General features: G+C 41.6%; 1 protein-coding gene across 1 annotated transcript in view; it reads left to right on the forward strand.

The window, feature by feature from the left end:
- The window catches only part of SPINK5 (serine peptidase inhibitor, Kazal type 5), a 72,805-nt gene that overhangs the window by 30,698 nt on the left and 22,212 nt on the right, over positions 1–19,895 (forward strand). Inside the window, 8 exon segments of the mRNA XM_021084966.1 lie at positions 837–885; positions 2,838–2,965; positions 4,526–4,613; positions 7,540–7,670; positions 8,255–8,318; positions 10,832–10,959; positions 12,505–12,601; positions 14,047–14,174. Of these exon segments, the coding sequence (XP_020940625.1) occupies positions 837–885; positions 2,838–2,965; positions 4,526–4,613; positions 7,540–7,670; positions 8,255–8,318; positions 10,832–10,959; positions 12,505–12,601; positions 14,047–14,174 (813 nt within the window).

The following is a 19,895-nucleotide window of genomic DNA, read 5'->3' on the forward strand; positions in this document are numbered from 1 at the left end:
ATATGTTAGCAAAGGCTATGGACTTTCTTAGCAATCATACTTCCTCCCGTAGTCACTTCTTGCACACTTTTTTAGCATAGGAAGAGTCCTTTCAACTTTTAAAAAAGTTTTAATTTGATCAGTGAGCAATCTTTACGTTGACTGTGACATATGAAAACATTTTAACATTTTTGTCTCTACCGTGTGACTGAATTATTTACATTTAATTTCCATCATATGCCTATTTTTGGAGGATTCATGTTCAATAGTGATTACACCACATTGATGATTTATCGTTCACTCATATCATTTTTATCAATGACCTTATTATGTACCAGATGCTTATTCTAATTGCCTTACAAGTATCAACTCATTTAATGCTCACAACAGTCCTGTGAAGAAAAGTGTTCTTATTACCTCTTCTGTTCCTCTGCTCCGTCTCCCCATTTAAAGATGAGGAAGGCATAGAAGTGTTAAGACACTTCTTGTGTTCCTTATTCAATCTGCCTAAAAAGGTTTTTCTTCTTAATCACCATGCTATGCTGCCTCCCTGAAGCCAAATATCACCACTTTATAAAGAGTTCTGTATCTTTTGCAGATGCAAAAGCATCAGCAGGAAAGTCTTATTGCAGTGTATTTATTGGGAAGCTACATGAATTTGCTCATTAATTAAGAGAGACTCTCTTGCATGCCATTTTCTTGAGGCATTTACTCAATATTATCTATCTGCTAGCCAGTAAAATTTGGGGTTGCTTGAGTGTAGTCAGAGGAATGACTGATCAGCTTGTGAATGTTAAGAAGCTACTCTACTGTAGTAAGATTCATTTCTTCTCTCTCCCTTTTCCTGTTTCTCACAGTCAACAAGAAGAAAGAGCAAGAGCAAAGCCTAAAAGAGAAGCTGCAGAGGTAATTTTTCAAGGAATGCAGACTTTATACCCCGATATTTTTTTCTCTACAACAGCATTCTAGATAACCTCATTAGCATAAATGTCTCCCTATTTAATTTTTATGCCTGAAGTGAACAAATACAAGCTTTAACCTGTAAAGGGGGTCTTGATTACAAGTTTCCTGAGTATCAGTTTTATTTCAGGATGAATCAAAATTTGAGGTTTATTTCATAAAAAGTAGAATGTTAACTTTTCTTTGTAAGAAATACTTCCTATGTTTGGCTTTTCTTAGATTTCTGTTGTCAGGAACAGCTTATTCACAGCAATTTTTAAAATTTACTTATTTCAGCTCACGTAATTCCTACCTCTTATTTATTTCAAAGAGGGAGTACAGGATCCTACCATTCACATTAGGCCAATTTGCAAACCAAAATGCACATATATTATCACATCTGATCTTTGTCACCACCTAACCACGAAGGAATACTAGTATTCTCACCTTCAATTGTGATTATTAAGTAAATCCTTCAACTTTCTAATTATCTTTAACCTAGTATTATTTTATAAATTTTGAGGTAGCAGAACTGTCTTTATATAGATCTGAAATTCCTCTCCTACAGCCTTACACAAGGTTATCCTTTATTCTAATTCTTAATGATAGCTGCAAAAGTATCAGACTAAAAATGTGGGGGGAGTTGGAGTTGAGATCGTTTAAAACTTCCCTTTCTTGGTAGCTTTCTGTTAGCTGGAACCGTCTTTTTATTAGTAATTCAGAATTGAGAATTTGTTTTATCTATAATGTCTGATATAGATAAAGCAGTTTCCAGATCTTCTTAGATTTTTTCAAATTGTCTTGACATATTCCTCCTTCTCTCCATCACTCTTCTGTCTCGACTCTGCAAACCCCCATCCCTGGATGTTATCAAGAAACTCCCAGCAAGGGGTCAGCTTCTCCAGGCATCACACTTCCATAGTTGTTCTCTCATCCTCTGTCTTTATTTCAGGTAGATGTTTATTTCTTAGCTTGAGCATGTTTTCTCTTCTTCCTCAGCCTTTTAAAGACAAATGAAGGCTTACAATATATTTTTTTTGCCTGCACTTTTTAAAATTTAAAAATGTCCAGTTTTATTGAGATGTAATTTACATAATATTCTGTAAGTTTAAGGTGCACAGAGTGTTGATTTGATGTACTTACATACTGCAAAATGATTGCTCTATAGCCTTAGCCAGCAACTCCATCCTGTAACATAATTACTGTGGGTGTGTGTGTGTGTGTTGAGACCATTTAAGTTTACTCTCTTAGCAACTTTCAAGTATATAATACGGTCCTGTTACCTAGAATCACCATGTTGGGCCTTAGAAGGTCTTCATCTCATAACTACATCTGTATCCTTGGACCCCGTTCAGTGATCTCCCCTCGCCTGCCCCACCCCTGGCAACCACCACCTTTCTTTCTGTTTCTGTGAATTTGGCTTTTTTTAGATTCACAGATAGGTGATAGCTCCAATATACGGCTTTCTCTGTCTGACTTATTTCACTGAGTACAAAAAATCCTCAAGTTGTATCCAAAGTCCCATGAGTGGCAGGATGCCCTTCGTTCTCGTGAAAGCGCCGTAACAGTCCCAGTTTTTCCAGTAAGTCTCCCCCTCGAGGCCTTGGATCTTTCCAGCTTTTAAAGACGGTGATGGGCAGCATAGCAGGAACTTATCCGTTGCCTATTGGTCTCCACCAATTCTGTCAGCCTTATTTCTGCACCTTTTAGCAGCGCCCTCTAGAGGACAGTCATGATAAATACTGGGCCCCACTACAGGGCCGGCCCGGTTCTGCCTCCATGACCAAAACCTTTTAAATGCTTATTGATTTCCTGCTGCGTGTCATCACTTTCCCTCTGTGCGACTTAATCCCCATACTAGACAAAAGTGTAGGAAGGGTAGAAAACCACCCTGAGAAAATCTTTTCTCCGTTTTGCAGGATCCCTGCAGTGAATTTCGGAGCCAGCTGCAGAAGGGGATGCTCATATGCACCAGAGAGAACGACCCTGTCCGTGGCCCCGACGGCAAAATGCACGGGAACAAGTGCGCCATGTGTGCCAGCCTGTTGTGAGTAGCTAAGCTCGTCTCTCCCACGCAACCGGAACCGCATCTTCGTTTCTCAGCCCTCATCTCCGCTTCCTCCTAACCGAGCAGAATACATGCCATGGCTTGTATGCTACAAAGTCTTTAAAGCACATGGACAAGACCTTAAGTGATACTGAATCACATAGTGGCAAGGTGACGCTCTATTCAGTTGGCTTTTTATCTCCTGGCTAAGTCACAGGAAAGGTCTTAATTGAGTGCTAGGATGTTTCACGCCTGATAGTTGTCACCCAACAAAAAGAGAGCAGACGTTTGATGACCTGGGTGGGGTGACGCCTTTGTTCTCCCTCCCACCCCGATGTTTTATGATATTTACCTTCAGATAGTGGTTCAGGGAAAACAAGCTGGACAGAGGTCCATGGGGCAAATGTGCAAGCACTTCTCAAGCAGCCTGACCAGGCGATGGAACAGACGGGATTGTGCTTATTTTGTCAGGAGCATTACCCTATGCAGGTGAAATAAATTCTTTGGTAAGTGGAGTATTATAGAGAGTAGAACCCCTCACAGGTAGGCCCACCTAATAGATGTTTATGAAATGTCTTCTGGTTGAGCCACATCCAGGGCCCTCTGAGCCACTGTCTTGCTGAGTGCATCTCCTCCTTTTTAGACTCCTGAACCCCTCCCCAACCTCATATGAAAATACGTGCTGAGAAAAATACTGAAATAATATCCTTTTTAAAGAGGTGAAGAGCTACTGCCCCTTACCTTTCACATGTCTTGGTCGAACCTTAAGAATGGGCACACAGTTCCTTAAAGGAGAGAGTGAAAGAGGCAGCCAGCAGACCAAACAGGGCTTAAGAGCCAAGAAATCAGGGCTCTTGTCTCACCTGCTTGATTTGCTAGTGCAGGACTCGATAGCTATATTAGATGCAATAAATGCAGAGGATTTTTCCTGATATGATACATGTCCGAAGAAAATAACAGGAATCTTGGGCTCATAAATGACCTCAAAATATTGGTTGTTGAATCTTCTTGGACTTGAATCATTATGGCACTCTAAAACTTGAATTTCAATTTGAATGTGAATGCCAACAAAATATTTCAATTTTATATTTTATAGTGCAGTGTGGTTTATTTCAATTCAGGCCCATCATCTGACTTGGGATCACCCCCTTGCTCTCATCAGTAATAGTAATTATTTACATAGAAAAAGATTCAAAATTTTTTTAAAAAGGCAATTGTGGCTTTTTACAGATCACTGATTGAAGTCATTGTCTGACAGAAAAAAATACTACCCCAAGACTCATACTGGGGGGAAAAAAGCATGCTAGTTTTATTGCTTGAGGGGGATTATAAACTACTCAAACTAGTAGTATGAACTAGTTTAAACTACTTATCTGCATTTATAAGTTTAAATTGCATATCTGCATTTTTGGACAAATGATTAAGCACCTCTTGACTGAATAAATTTTTGCTGAAGACTGAGCCTGACCTTTGGTCTGGAAGAGCCTCATTCCTTCTTAAATGATATTACCAAAGAGAATGGGAAATTGTATTTAGCTTGTATCTTCTTTTTTGTTGCAGCAAACTTGAAGAAGAAGAGAAGAAAAAGAATGGCAAGGAAGCAAAGGAGAAAACTGAGACTGAGAAAGTTAAGAGAGAAGCAGTAGAGGTAGTTGCTTCAGATCATCAGAGCCAAGTAACAATCCCACCCTCTCTGGGCAAGGCTCCTCCTCCCCCCTCCTCATCCCAGTGTCCTCAGTGACTTTGCACGCTCAGGAGATCTATCTGGATCCTCATGCATAAGAAGATCCCTTATTTATTCAATTTACCCAGCTCAGATCTGACCTAGTTGCTTGTGCACTTGAGAAGACAACCACCCTTTTCTCCACTGACCATATGAATCAGAGTATCCTAGGAAAGAAGCATATACCAATGCCTAGCTTGTCTAAATGCAAACCAACAGAGGTAGATTTTAAACTTTTCTCCAGACCTTTTTGAGAAGGATGATAGGTTTTTCATCCCACTTAGTTCTCTGTGAGATTTTTGGAAAAGATTTGGGGAATCTTAAAAGCATCTTTGAGCCTGGGGTCCGTATTCTGTAACATCTCACATGACAGGGATGGAGATGATACTGATGCTGGCTGTGTTCTCCAGGGAGCTGCTACTGTGTCACATGTTGTGCAACAATGTTATAAGTGATCTTTCTCGTGCCTGTTTGAGGTGCATAGTAGTATCTGGATCTTACAGAACAGGAACCAGAGGCTTAGATAAAAAGTTAGAAAATATATACATGTACCTGTATATTCAACACTTGTATATACTTGTGCATGAGTAGTTATATATATTCATATGTGGATATACATATATACACACACACTTATATCTATATCCATATGTACATACACACACACACCCCACACTTAGTAATTTGAGACCTAACAACTGAACCACAGGCTCTGGCTTTGAAGCCCATGATGCCCTTAGATTCTGCACCACCTGCGTTTGTGATGTTCCCGCAGGCTGTGCCTCATGTCTCCTTCCCTTTAGCCTTATCTAATGGAGAAGACCTCGTGTCTTACTGCTCTCTCTGCTCTCATCTTTGGAGCCAAAATAATTATTTGCAAACCTAAGGCAGGGGATGCTACCCAATGGCTTTTCCTCTCACCCAGAGGAAGAGCCAAGGTCCTTCTAGTGAGCAACTATGCCGCGTGTAACCCGACCTCTGTCACCTCTCGGACCCGATTTCCTGCTCTCATACCCAGTGCCATTCTGGTCACTGGGTTGCTCCACGGACTTGCCAAGCACTGATTCATGGTTTTTCCCAGCACGTGAACTCGCTAACACTGTGCTTAGAAACCTGGACTCAGACTGCCAGGTTTTAGTATTGGTTCCATCTCCCCAGCAGGAAGTCAGACAGTTGGCATCTTTGTGTCTTAGTGTCCTCATTTTCAAAATGATATTAGAGTCATTATAATGTGTATTGTGTATATTATGTTTATGGAATCCCAGGGAATTTACCCACGTACAACAGCAGAGCCCCTCACGTATCCTAAGTCCTTGATATTATACATACAACGATCACCACTTTCTTCTTTTTCCTTTTTTTGTCTTTTTAGGGCCACACCCGTGGCATATGGAGGTTGCCAGGCTAGTGGTCAAATTGGAGATGTAGCTGCCAGCCTATACCACAGCCACAGCAATGCCAGGTCTGAGCCGCATCTTCTACCTACCCCAGGGACACTAGTCAGATTCGCTTCCACTGAACCACGAGGGAACTCCGAACTCCACCTTCTGTGTGGCTTTTTTCCTACTCAGTCATGAGTGTCCATAACCTCTAGCTGTCAAACTTCTGATCACTGTTCATGGCTCAGGATAAATACTTCCAGTTCCCTAAAGGTTTTCCCCATTTATATCATACACTTAATAGCTCTATTATCTATTCTACCAGGAACTTCTATAATTCTCACCTTGCCCTTTTTTTAACTGTAACTTATAGATGTTTCTATGTATTTTCTGCAAAGAAATTAAAACCTAAGTGCTAACTTTTTTATGGCTTATTTTTCAAATTAGCACAAACGAATTGTCTTAAATAGCACAAACTTATAATCTTATGATTCTTTAGGTTAGAACTCTGACACAGACCTCAGGAGCTAAACCAAAGGTTGGTAAGGCTGCACTCCTCTCTGGCATCTCTAGGGGAAAGTCTGTCTCTTTGCTTTTCCTAGTTTCTAGAGGCCATCCGTGTTCCTTGGCTTCTAGATCCTTTCCATCCTCAAAGCCAACAACCTGCGCCTCTAATTGATCCTCTGTAGTCACATCTCCTTCTCACTCTCCTCTGTCTTACTCTTCTAGTTTTAAGGACCAAGCCTTGTGATGTCAGCAGGCTCACTAGGACAATCCAGGATTGCAGCCCCAGCTCAGGTCCTGAACATAATCACAGCTGCAAAGTCCCCTTTGCCCTGTAACAGTTTCATAGGTCCTGGATCTTAGAACTTGGACAAATTTAGGGGCAGGAGCTATCAGTCTGCCAACCACAAACTGCTTTGCAACAGGGACACGACTCTTCTCTGTATCTTTCACGGTGCCCAGCCCAGAAGATTTGAATTAAATGAAAGGTTTTCTAATGCGATAAGTGACAGCAATCTTACATTCCAAATAATGGATGACCTAGGCCTCTGCAAAGCCTCTGATACTGACTCTTTGCACCACCTATTTATTTATTTATTTATTTTGTCTTTTTAGGGCTGCACCTGCGGCATATGGAGGTTCCCAGGCTAGGGGTCTAATCAGAGTTACAGCTGGCAGCCTGCACCACAGCCACAGCAACACCAGATCCAACCTGTGTCTGTGACCTACACCACAGCTCACAGTGATGCCAGATCCTTAACCCACAGAGCGAGGCCAGGGATTGAACCCGAGTCCTCATGGATGCTAGTCAGATTCTTTACCACTGAGCTGCGACGGGAACTCCTGCATCACCATTCTGATGCAGCTGTTAGGACTGGGGCATTATATCACAGTTTTCAAGGGGGTAGTGTAGAGGATGCGTTCCCACATTTAGTTACCTGATTCTTAACTCCTCTCTCATCTGGCAGGAGCTGTGCCGTGAATACCGTAACTACATGAGGAATGGACGCCTTCCTTGCACCCGAGAGAATGACCCCATCGAGGGCCCCGATGGGAAAATCCATGGCAACACCTGCTCCATGTGTGAGCCTTCTTGTGAGTAGAGCTGCAGTCACTGCTCTTGCTGGGGAGAAGACAGGCCTGGCTTGGTGGGGGGGTGGTACGTGAGAAAGGCAGTACTGAAGTTTTCTCTAGGAGGCAGACCATGAAGCCTGTCTTTGGGGATTTACAGCTGTAAAGCCATATACTTGGTGCTCTCAGTGTTCTGAAAGCTACTTGAATTGCTGTCAAGGGAGGACCACATGCTAAGGGCAAACTCCCCAGAGTTAATGGCATGTAGGGCGTGGGATTTCTGTTCTCTGCACGGATACTGTCAAGTTATCCAAAGGTGGAGTCACTGGGTGCTAAGAGGATGAAAATTTACTAACATCTGGTCAGCATTTTTAAGTATCCTACTTGCTTTCTGGGGAGAAATACAATGTATTTGTTTTCCAAAAGTAAGAGAGTAGTGAAAATTGATTTACTGGTTTGCCATGGCATGTGTGTCTAGGTGTGCATTTACCTTTCTGCTCCAAAGCTAAGCTGGTAGAGGTGTAGGAGCAATGGAATATTCCTGCCTAGAGGAACTTCCCTTAGGATAGCATGTGTTGGGTATAGGAATGATTCATCGCCCCTCTGTTACAGCCAGCGAGAAGCAAAAGAAAAAGAAGCCGAATCCAGAACAAAAGCCAAGAGAGAAGCTGAAAAGGTAGTTGTTCTGGAAGTTTCACACCACAATGAAAGGATGAGGTTTGCAGTTTCTCTTTAAAAATGACTCATGGGGAGTGCCCACTGTGGCTCAGCAGAAACAAACCTGACTAGTATCCATGAGAATGCAGGTCTGATCCCTGGCCTCGCTCATTGCGTCAAGGATCCAGCACTGCCTTGAGCTGTGGTGTAGGTCACAGATGTGCTTGGATCCCGCATTGCTGTGGCTGTGCTGTAGGCTGGCAGCTGCAGCTCCAATTGGACCCCTAGCCCTGGAACTTCCATATGCCATGGGTGCGGCCTTGGGAAGGAAAAAAAAAAAAAAAAAAAAAAAAACAACTCATGGAATCACTGGCAGCCTATGTCAGAGAACTTGAGGTTCACTTAGTCCAGGGAGTGACAAAATTTTCTGAAAGGACCGGATAGTAGGTATTTTAGGTTGTGGCCTTTCAGTCTCAGTTACAACTATTCAACCCTGTTCTTGTAAGCTCTGAAGCAGCCACAGAGAATATGTAAACAATTGGGCATGGCTGTGTTCCAATAAAACTTTATTTACATGAAAAGATGTGAGCCAGATTTTGCTCACAGGTCATAGTTTGCAAACCCCTTGATTTACGCCATTGCCGTATTTTTAAGTGAAGATTTAAAATCCAGAGAGAAGGAAGAACTGGCTTACAAAGGTAGTGGGAGTACTGGTACCAGAACCTTTATCTTCAAAGTTCTCACAGTTAAAAAGTGGAAACAAAGAATTCAAACCTAAACTTATCGGCACCAAATCTCTAGCATTATTCCTAGCAGGCTCTGCAGCCCTGATGAGCACATATGTCTAAACCAGGTATACTTCTTGCTTTACCATTCATTATTTTTGGTGGCAGTATTTGGGGGAAAAGTATGAAAATAACTTTCCCAAATAATGTTTTCTTGGTTTCAAAAAGATCAATTCCAGGTAGATTTTTCCAGGTGTGTGTTCGTTTCCTTGCTCCCATCCAAAACTGGCCATATTGAAAATAATCTCTAAAGAAGCATCACACGCAGAATTTTGTATGATTATTTACATGTGTATGTCCCACAACTGTGAGTCTGAATTTTAAAATAATGCGTACTTAGTAAGATTCCCTTTGCAACAGCTGCAAGAGACAATTCTTCAGTATGAGCCAATTTCTGATTCACATCAGCTACTACCAATAAACTGCCCTCTCACATTCTATATCTTTTGCTGAATATGACCAGTTAGGGAATCTGGCAGTGAACCTTGAGGCAAAGCTAGGAGAAAAATTCCCTCTTGTCCTCACTGAGTTTCAGCTTGAACTGAAAGATACAGAAACAAGCAAACAAACAAACAAACCCAACTGCCACGAGTAACTAATTCTATGACTGTAGTTTGCTTATTCTGTCTCAGTTCCTCAAGTAATTCTGAAGCTAGCATTTACTGAGTACCCCTTAGATATATTAGTCATTGTCGATCTACAGGCATGTATTACCCCACGTTATTCTCACAATACAGCACCTATATTGAATATGAATGCATATTGGCCATGATTGTTGTACCTGTGTGGAATAGATACTATTATTATTTTCATTTTATACATCAGGTAACAGGCACCAAAAGGCAAGAAACCTTCACTCCGGTTCTGCTAGTGGCAGATCAGAATTCTAACTAATATGCCATAGCTGCCAATATGTTAGTGCTTGTCCTCCCTACCTGGAATATTATGTTAAATTCTTCAGAAGAGAGGAAGAATTCAGAACAAAATATGGTGCAAGTGACTGAAAGAGAATAACTGAAGAATCTGGGGATGTTTAGCTCTTGGAAGAGAACACAGGGAGGAGAAAAGGACAAGAAACCTTCCTTCAAAATATCAGAAGGATCCTTATGTAGAAGAAAAATATCCTTAATTCTCTGAGTGAACTAAAATACTTTGGCATTGCCTACTGGTCTCAAGGAACACACTCTTTCAATTTGCAATGATGTCTTAGAACAATAAAACCTTAACAGTAAGGATCCTTCAGGATTGATAAGAATTATTTTCTAGGCTCCCCCCAAAGTAGCACTATGGCTAATTTGTGGGAATGATCCAGCAGAAATTTTGGAGTGAACTACGTGGAGGGTGACAGACCCCTTATCCCTGCAGGTGTTCCAGTGCTAATTAGATGACTTTCTGGCAGGCATAATGGAAAGGGGACTGAGAGGTGGTCTGGATGGTTGGACCAGATGAACGTTCAAGTTCTACCCAAACCTGGATGGTTTTCATTCTATGACATGTACAGTTTAAAGGCACGATCCTTGCTAGTGTGTGACGGCAGTTTCAGTCTGGATTTGGAGGTGGAAACTCAAGGAAAATGGAACAGAAACCTCTTTTTAAGTCCTCTGTGCTTAGTAGGAATTGAACAAAATAAATGCCAGAAAAAAAAATCCATAGGTCATTTCCCCCCCCCCCAGGGAATACTTAATAAGGCCCAAACCAAGTAATTTCAAAGAAAATACCCAAGCTCTTGCCTTTTCCCCTCCTTTAGGATGAATGCAGTGAATTCCGGAGCCTTCTACAAAATGGGAATCTTTTCTGCACCCGAGAAAATGATCCTGTGCGTGGCCCAGACGGCAAGACCCACGGCAACAAGTGCGCCATGTGCAAGGAAGTCTTGTGAGTGCACAGATGAAGCCCGTGCTGTGGGGGCAGAGCTGGGGGCAGAGAGCTGGGAGGGTGATACACGTGGTGTGTGCCCTTTCCTTACATCTGAAAGTAAGAAATCCTTATCTGTGAGGCACTTTTAGGTGAACCTTTGCCCACAGAGGCCACGATTCTCAACTGTCAACACAGCAAACACTTGACTTCATGATGACACTACATTCCCTGTTAGGTGTGGGGTACCTACCAATGGACCACACATCTTTCTTGATAAAATTTTCAAGTCCTTTGATTTCGGGTGGATTTCTTCTCTGGATTATCTGGTAATGCCCATTGGGAAGAATATATGCACAGATTTTGCTATCAATCTAACTCCTCTACCTACAGTTTTGAAAATAATCCCATTTTTAGGAAATGAAAAATAGCTTATTACACCAAGTTGGGAAGTACACCTAAAAGACTTGTCTTTCAATGGCCATTTCCTGAACATGTACAATGTATAATGTATATAATGTTTATACAAAGGTGAATGAAAGCCTTAGGAATCACATTGTTCACTGGGAATTAGACATAGGCATAAATAATATAACACAAAAGAGGAAGTGCTGAACTGAAAAATGATTATGTTACGGTGCTTGAGGAGAGGCAAAGTTAATAGCGAGTTTTATGGAGGGACAGAACTGCACCTTGGAATTTGGAAACTATGTGAACCGTGCAGGAAGAAATGAGAGGGAAAGAAGGGAACATCACAAGTAACAGGTCGAAGGAAGGCAGTGGCAGTATATACATGAAAGAGCAAGTCCTTCCTTGAGTTAGACCTTTCCCACTTTACCAACTTTGAATGCCAGATGAGGGATGCCGAAGTCAGTTCTGTCCATAGTGGGAAGCTGCTAAGGTGTGTCAGCTGGGAGAGGAAGGGTGTAAACATGTTCCTTGAGGAAGATTCCTCTATCAGCAGTGAAAAGGAGAAAGAGAAGGAGGAGACTAAAATTCAGAATGCTGCTGGTGGTAGTAAAGGATTACAATACCCCAAGGAGAGGTAACGAAAGCAAGGAGCCAGCACTGGTGAGTGGATCAGCGTGGGAGCCGCGGTGAAGGTCAAATTGACGTTAGGTGGCAACAGCTCTGTGAGCAGGAGAGGAAGCCCTTGGGGCTCCAACGTTTTCTTCTTCATGAAAGACAGAGAATCAGGAAGGAAGAACACACTGGGCAGAGAATGTAATTGTTTGGGGACCTCTTGAAGAGGAGCTATTTGAGAGAAATCCAGCTGGAGATTCACATGAGCATTTATGAAATGCTAAGTAATTGCTCACCTAGTCTTGCCCATGGTTATGTAACCACTGGTTTTCTTCTACTGCGGTGAGAGTTCTTTGAGGCAAAAGGACTCCACGAAATTCATCTTTCTATTTTCAAAGACGTGGACATGCAATGTAATAGATATTCAATCAATGCTAGTGAATCCTACACAAATCTTATCTGATCATATTATGAGAAACTCATAGAAACACATGCCAAACTCTGCAATCTATTATTCCCTCCTTCCCACTTTCTAATTTCCAGCCAGAAAGAAGATGAAGAAAGAAAGAGAAAAGAAGGGGAAGATCAGAGAAATGCTGCAGGCCGGGGTCCTAGTGATGGCGGAGGAGAGAAAGCTCAGGTGAGAGCAGCCCCCAGTTTCCATCCACAGCCAGAGTGGGCTCCGCTCATGACGGTGGCACCAGGGCAGAGCATTCAGTGAAAGGCTGAGGACGTATGTAGGGCAGAGTTTGAAAGCATCCTTAGAAGGCTACGCGGTTTTCCCTTTAAGACTGTAGGGTAATATCTGAGCAATCTTAGTTTGTCTAGAGCTCATTTTGACCTCCTTAAACCTGGGATAATTAACATGATGACCTGATGCCACTCTCCTGACTCCTCTTTCTATCCTCTAGCTTTCAGGCAATAACTGATCCCAGGAGAGCAAGTGAGAAAACGTGGAGACACCCCACGTCATCATCAGCTCTTCATTTCCTTTGCTTTTTCTCTGTCCCTGAAGGCAACCTCTTTTGGGAGGTATATTTTCTCTTGCTCCAAGGCAGGGTGATAGGGTGAAAGAGCATACGTTTTGGAGTGAGATGGGTCTGGGTATGGTCCCCCCTCTGCCACTTGGACTTGTGAAGCGGTGAATCAACCACCTCAGGTCCCTCAACTCTAGTTTCTTACTTAGCAACACTCTTAGAGGGATATGATAACATAATGTAGGCAAGGGTTTAGCACCTTTCCTGAGCTATTTCTAAGTGTCAGCATGACAGTGTTGCCTGTACGCCCACTCCTTGGGCATGTGCAACACAGCTGTCCAAGATCACAGCCACCTTATTTCCGTTCTTACAACCTGGGGCTGTCAAGACCATCTCTTTCCAGCATATGACATGGGCCTGACATTTGCTTTTGATAAATTTCAGCCTTTTAGTTTTTGCTGAGTAGGGCTGAGTTCTTACTCTCAAGCGATCGACTTGAGACCCTTTGTCTGTCTCTTCCATAATCTTCTCAAGCCTGTCTTCCGTCTCCCCATCATGTCTTTCTCCCTCTATCTCCATCGGAAGTCAGCAGATTATTTTTTTTCCATAAAAGCCCAGATAGCAAATATTTTCATCATTTGTCTCGACAGAAATTGACAGAACACTGTAAATCAACTATAATTTAAAAATTTAAATCTTACGTAAAATGAATGAGGGTGTGTTTCAAGATATATCTATATCCATATATCCATATATATGTTTATCTTACGTATCTTCCTGCTTTTTAGGGCCGCATCTTTTTAGGGACGGCAAGACAGCTAAGTCCCCTAGGCTATAGTTTGCTGGTCCTGATCACATGATGAAATCCCAGCCAGCTTTACGATTTCCCGGTGCAGAACCTTAAAAGAAACTTTATCACCCATGACAACTGGCCTCTTAGAAGGCTGCTGATTCCAGCCCCTCTTCCCCTGTAGACAGCAACCCTACATGTAAGAACCCTTGTGAGAGGAGAGAGAGAACTTCTTATTCAGATTATTTAACAAACTCAATAAAAACACAATAGACCAAGTCACCCAGGAGGCCTCCTGTGACTTCCTCCTCTTTTTAGGACCAATGTGCCGAGTATAAGGAAAAAATGAAAAATGGAAAACTCAGCTGTACCCGAGAGAGGGATCCTGTGCGAGACGCTGACGGCAAATTGTTCAACAATAAGTGCATCATGTGTAAGGAGAAACTGTGAGTACTTCTGTCAACCTGCACGTCTAAAAGAGAGTCACCTGTTCCTCTTTCTCATTTACATGCCACACCCTTCCTGAACCCTGTCCTTTAGGTTCATGCTGGTTTTAGCATCTCTTTCTCTTATGTCCTCTAAGGAGCAATGAGCACTAGCGAGGGCAGCTATCAGTGGCTGATTCCTACTAGATTTTCTATCATAATTCTGGGAACTGTGTCATCATCGTAGGTAGTTACTTTTTAGAACATATCATGCCTCCATCCTAGGGACGGTTTGGGATGGTCTTTTGGAAGAGTTGACCAGCGGAGTTTAAGAGAGTTGCTTCTTGTCATGTGTATGGGACACACCTGCTGCATAATCCAGGATTTGTTCCTTCAGTTTTTGGGGGGTGGTGGTGAATGGTACTGATTGGAGTGCTTAATGATCAAAATGATCAAACTCAGCCACTTCTTCTTTTTTTTTCTTTTGTTTTTTGTTTCAGGGCTATACCCACAGCATATGGAGCTTCCCAGGCTAGGGGTCAAAATGGAGCTGCAGCCACCTACCTACACCACAGCCACAGCAACACTGCATCCGAGCCATGTCTGCGACCTACATACACCATAGCTCACAGCAATACCAGATCCTTAGCCTGCTGAGCGAGGCCAGGGATCGAACCTGTGTCCTCATGAATGCTGGTCAGATTCATTTCCACTGAGCCACAATGGGAGTGCCTAAGCCACTTCTGATTTGTGTTATTGGGCAAGTAACATAACCACTGTTGGTATTAATTGTACCTTGAAGTAGTTTTCTAGGTGACCTTGATGGGTACTCAGAATTCTAAAATTTGATGCATTTCTCACAATGCTATTAATTATTGTATTTAATTGATATGTTTAATAAGCAGATAATGTCTCCAAATTTTTTTATTGTAAAAAAAAAAATCACCATCTAGTAGTAGTAGAGGCCATACGATAAAATTTCATCCAAATGCTGCATTTTATAGATGAGAAAAATGAATTTTTTTTTCCTGCTTTTTAGGGCCGCATCTGAGATATGTGGAAGTTCCCAGGCTCAGGGTCGAATTGGCAGAGCTACAGCTGCCGGCCTGTGTCACAGCCATAGCAAAGAAGGATCTGAGCCACATCTGTGTCCTGTACCTCAGCTTGTGGCAGTGCCAAATCGCTGACCCACTGAGCAAGGCCAGGGATCGCACCCACACCCTCATGTTCACTGGTTGAGTTCATTGCCACTGAGCCACAAGGGGAACTCCCAGAAAAACGAAATTTTTTTTAAAGTATAAGATCTCATGAGGGAGTGACTTCAGAGATGAAACTAGAATCGGGTTCTTCTGAACACCAGCCTAGTATTTATTCCACATGATAAAAATTCTCTAATAGAAGCAGTGTGGCAGAGTGGTGCTTTAGCCTCAGATGGTGATTTCAGCTCCATGTTCCTGGAAAGGTCATTTTCACTTCCCTAGGCTTCAGTCTGCTCACATTATACTGGGGGGTGGAACAGCTTGAACCACAGTAGTCACATCATGTTTCTTTTGAAAATTAAATGAGGCTCAGCAGCAATGAATCTGACTAGTATCCATGAGGATGCAGGTTCAATCCCTGGCCTCACTCAGTGGGTTAAGGATCCAGCATTGCTTGTGAGCTGCAGTGTAGGTCGCAAATGTGGCTCGGATCCCACATTGCTTTGGCTGTGGTGTAGGCCAGCAACTGTAGCTCCGACTTGACCCCTAGCCTGGGAACTTCCATATGCCAAGGGTACAGCCCTAAAAAGCAAAATGAGAGGAACCATGTGAAACTCTTAGCACAGTCCTAACACAAAGAAGGTGCACAATAAATGTGAATAGTCACTATTAGCACTATCGTTAGTGTTCAGTAAATAGTAGTGTCACCAATAATGGCAATAGCATAACGGCTAATGTTATGCTCCCTTATACTATACTGGGTTGCCCCTTTGCACACCTCATGCTTTGTCGACATGACAAGAGTAATTGAGATAGCTCTTCACATATGACTTTTTTAAAGATAAATCTTATTGGAGTATAGTTGGCCTAACAGTGTTCTGTTAGTTTGAGGTGTACAGCAAAGTCATGTATATAAACACACACACATATACATCCCTCGTGAGATTCTTTTCCCATATAGGTAATGACACAGTATAGAGACTTCCTTGTGCAAACGGTAAGTCCTTGTTACTTACCTATTTCATATATAGTGTGTGTATATATATATATATGTACGTCAGTCCAAACCTCCTAATCTGTCTCCCTCCCTGTTCCCTTTTGGTAAACCATAAATTTGGTTTCAAAATCTTTGAATCTGTTTCTGTTTTGTAAGTTCTTTTGCATCATTTTTTTAGATTCCACTTATTAATGGTCTCATATGATATTTGTCTTTCTCTGACTTCACATGGTATGTTAATTTCCAGGTCCATCCTTGTTGCTGTAAATGGCCTTATTTCACTCTTTTTTATGCCTCATTAATATTCCACATAGATGTTTCTTTCTGCATCACATATTAGTAGTGGATCATTCTGTGAAGGAACACACGATGATTCTCAGAGGCAGAGAATTATTAAGATAAAACTTTGCTGACACAGTCCACGCCATCTATGTTATAAGATACTTACTGGGAGTATTTAACAGAAGAGAACATAAGTGAAATATATTTATAATCGTTGGAACCTATTCATCCGATAATAAATGGTTTTTGGCTACCTTCATAGACAAGTACTCTTCAAGCAAACAAGACAAAGTTCCTGCCCTATGGAACTGTAATATAATATAGGGAAGATAATTGTAAAAATGGCCATACTACCCAAAGCAATCTACAGAGTCAATGCAATCCCTATCAAATTACCCATGACACTTTTCACAGAACTAGAACAAACAATCCAAAAATTTATAGGGAACCACAAAAGACCCAGAATTGCCAAAGCAATCCTGAGGAACAAAAACCAAGCAGGAGGCATAACTCTCCCAGACTTCAGGCAATATTACAAAGCCACAGTCAAGATAGTGTGATACTGGTACCAAAACAGACATACAGAGCAATGGAATAGGATAGAGAACCCAGAATAAACCCAGACAGCTATGTTCAATTAATCTTCGACAAAGAAGGCAAGAATATAAAATGGGGAAAAGACAGTCTTTTCAGTAAGTGGTGCTGGGAAAACTGGACAGCTGCATGTAAATCAATGAAACTGGAATACACCCTCACACCATGCACAAAAATAAACTCAAAATGGCTTAAAGACTTAAATATAACACAAGACACCATCAAACTCCTGGAAGAGAACTTAGGCAAAACATTCTCTGACATCAACCTTACAAATGTTTTCTCGGGTCAGTCTTCCAAAGCAATGGAAATAAGAGCAAAAATAAACCAATGAGACCTAACCAAACTGACAAGCTTTTGCATGACAAAAGAAACCATAAAAAAACAAAAATACAACTTACAGAATGGGAGAAAATAGTTTCAAATGATACAACCAACAAGGGCTTAATCTCTAAAATATACAAACAACTTATACAACTCGACAGCAAAAAAGCCAACAACCCAATTGAAAAATGGACAAAAGACCTGAATAGACATTTCTCCAAAGAAGATACACAGGTGGCCAATGAGCACATGAAAAAATGCTCAATATCCCTGATTATTAGAGAAATACAAATCAAAACTACTATGAGGTACCATCTCACACTTGTAAGTATGGCCATCATTAATAAGTCCACAAATAGCAAATGCTGGAGAGGGTGTGGAGCAAAGGGAATCCTCCTGCACTGCTGGTGGGAATATAAATTGATACAACCACTGTGGAGAACAGTACGGATGTACCTTAGAAAACTAGATATAGAACTACCATATGACCCAGCAATCCCACTCCTGGGCATATATCCAGACAAAACTTTCCTTGAAAAAGACACATGCACCCGCATGTTCATTGCAGCTCTATTCACAATAGCCAGGACATGGAAACAACCCAAATGTCCATTGACAGATGACTGGATTAGGAAGATGTGGTATATATACACAATGGAATACTACTCAGCCACAAAAAAGAACAAATTAATGCCATTTGCAGCAACATGGATGGAACTAGATACTCTCACACCGAGTGAAGTTAAGTCAGAAAGAAAAAGACAAATACAATATGATATCATTTTTATCTAGACTCTAATACATGGCACTAATGAACCTTTCCACAGAAAAGAAAATCATGGACATGGAGAACAGACTTGTGTTTGCTGAGGGAGAGGGAGTGGGGTGGATGGGGAATTTGGGGTTAATAGATGCAAACTACTGCCTTTGGAATGGATTAGCAATGAGATCCTGCTGTGTAGCACTGGGAACTATATCTAGTCGCTTTGATGAGGCATGATAATGTGAGAAAAAAGAATGTATACATGTATGTGTGACTGGGTCACCTTGCTGTACAGTGGAAAACTGACAGAACAGTATAAACCAGCTATAATGGAAAAAATAAAAACTATTAAATAATACAAAAAATAACATAGGGAAGACAGATTATAAACAAAGAAGCAAAAAATCTACATAAGATCAGGTGTCGATAGGAAAAATAAAGCAGAGTGGAGTTCCTGCTGTGACTCAGTGGGTTATGAACCAGACTAGTATCCATGAGGTTGTGGGTTTGATTCCTGGCCTTGCTCAGTGGGTTGAGGGTTCAGTATTGCCTCGAGCTGTGGTGTGGGCCGAAGATGCAGCTCAGATCCTGCGTTGCTGCAGCTGTGGTATAGGCGGGCAGTTGCAGCTCCAATTCAACCCCAGAACTTCCATATGCCGTAGGTGCAGCCCTAAAAAGAAAAGAAAAAAAAAAGGCAGAGTAAGGTAACACAAAGGGATTGAGGTGCTACTTTTATTTACAGTGTTTTAAGAAGGCCTGACATGTGAGGGAGACCTGTAAAAAGGGTGTGAAGTGAACCTGCTGGCCATCTGCAGCAAGGAAGTTGGAGCAGAGCAGGAGTCAGTGCAAAGTTCTAAAGATAGATAGGAAATTCACAAGCTCAAAAAAACAGAGAGGGGTCTGCTATGTCTTGGATTACTGCATGAAAAATTGCGGAAATCAATGTGGATAGAATATATGAGGCCTTTTAGGTCAAGACAAGGACACTGGAGTTTATTCTGAGTGTGAGGTGAGTGCCAATAAGATTTTTGAGCAGAGCTGTGACTTGAATCCCAGACTGAATCAGTATAGGTGTCCTTTTTTTGCTAGTATTTGATAAAAATTTCATGACTTTATATTTGTTTGAATATTCAGAATATATTTACCACCATTTCCCTCTTTCTTACATATGAAAAAGCGGCTCCCTAAAACAAACGCACACACATGTTATATACATTCATACACATTTGTTTTAAGTATAAAGCCAAAAGAAACTTTAAAAGAGAAATATGCATACCATGGCTTTGCAACATTTGGGACTTAGGCCAACTGCATTAGAATCACATGGCTTTTGCTTGCTAAAAATCAGGGCTGAATCCCCATGTAGATCCTGTCAATAAAACTGCTGGGTTGACAGTAAATCTGATCTTTAAAATCTCAGAGGTGAGGCGTTCCCACTGCGGCACAGCAGGTTGAGGCTCTGGCATTGTCCCTGCAGCAGCCCGGTTCTCACCCTGGCCTGGGAACTTCCATATGCCATGGGTACAGCCAGAAAAAATAAAATAAAATCTCACAGGTGATTCTTAATGTACATGAATATTTAG

Source organism: Sus scrofa, chromosome 2, assembly GCF_000003025.6.
Source record: "Sus scrofa isolate TJ Tabasco breed Duroc chromosome 2, Sscrofa11.1, whole genome shotgun sequence".
NCBI classification, from domain to species: Eukaryota; Metazoa; Chordata; class Mammalia; order Artiodactyla; family Suidae; genus Sus; species Sus scrofa.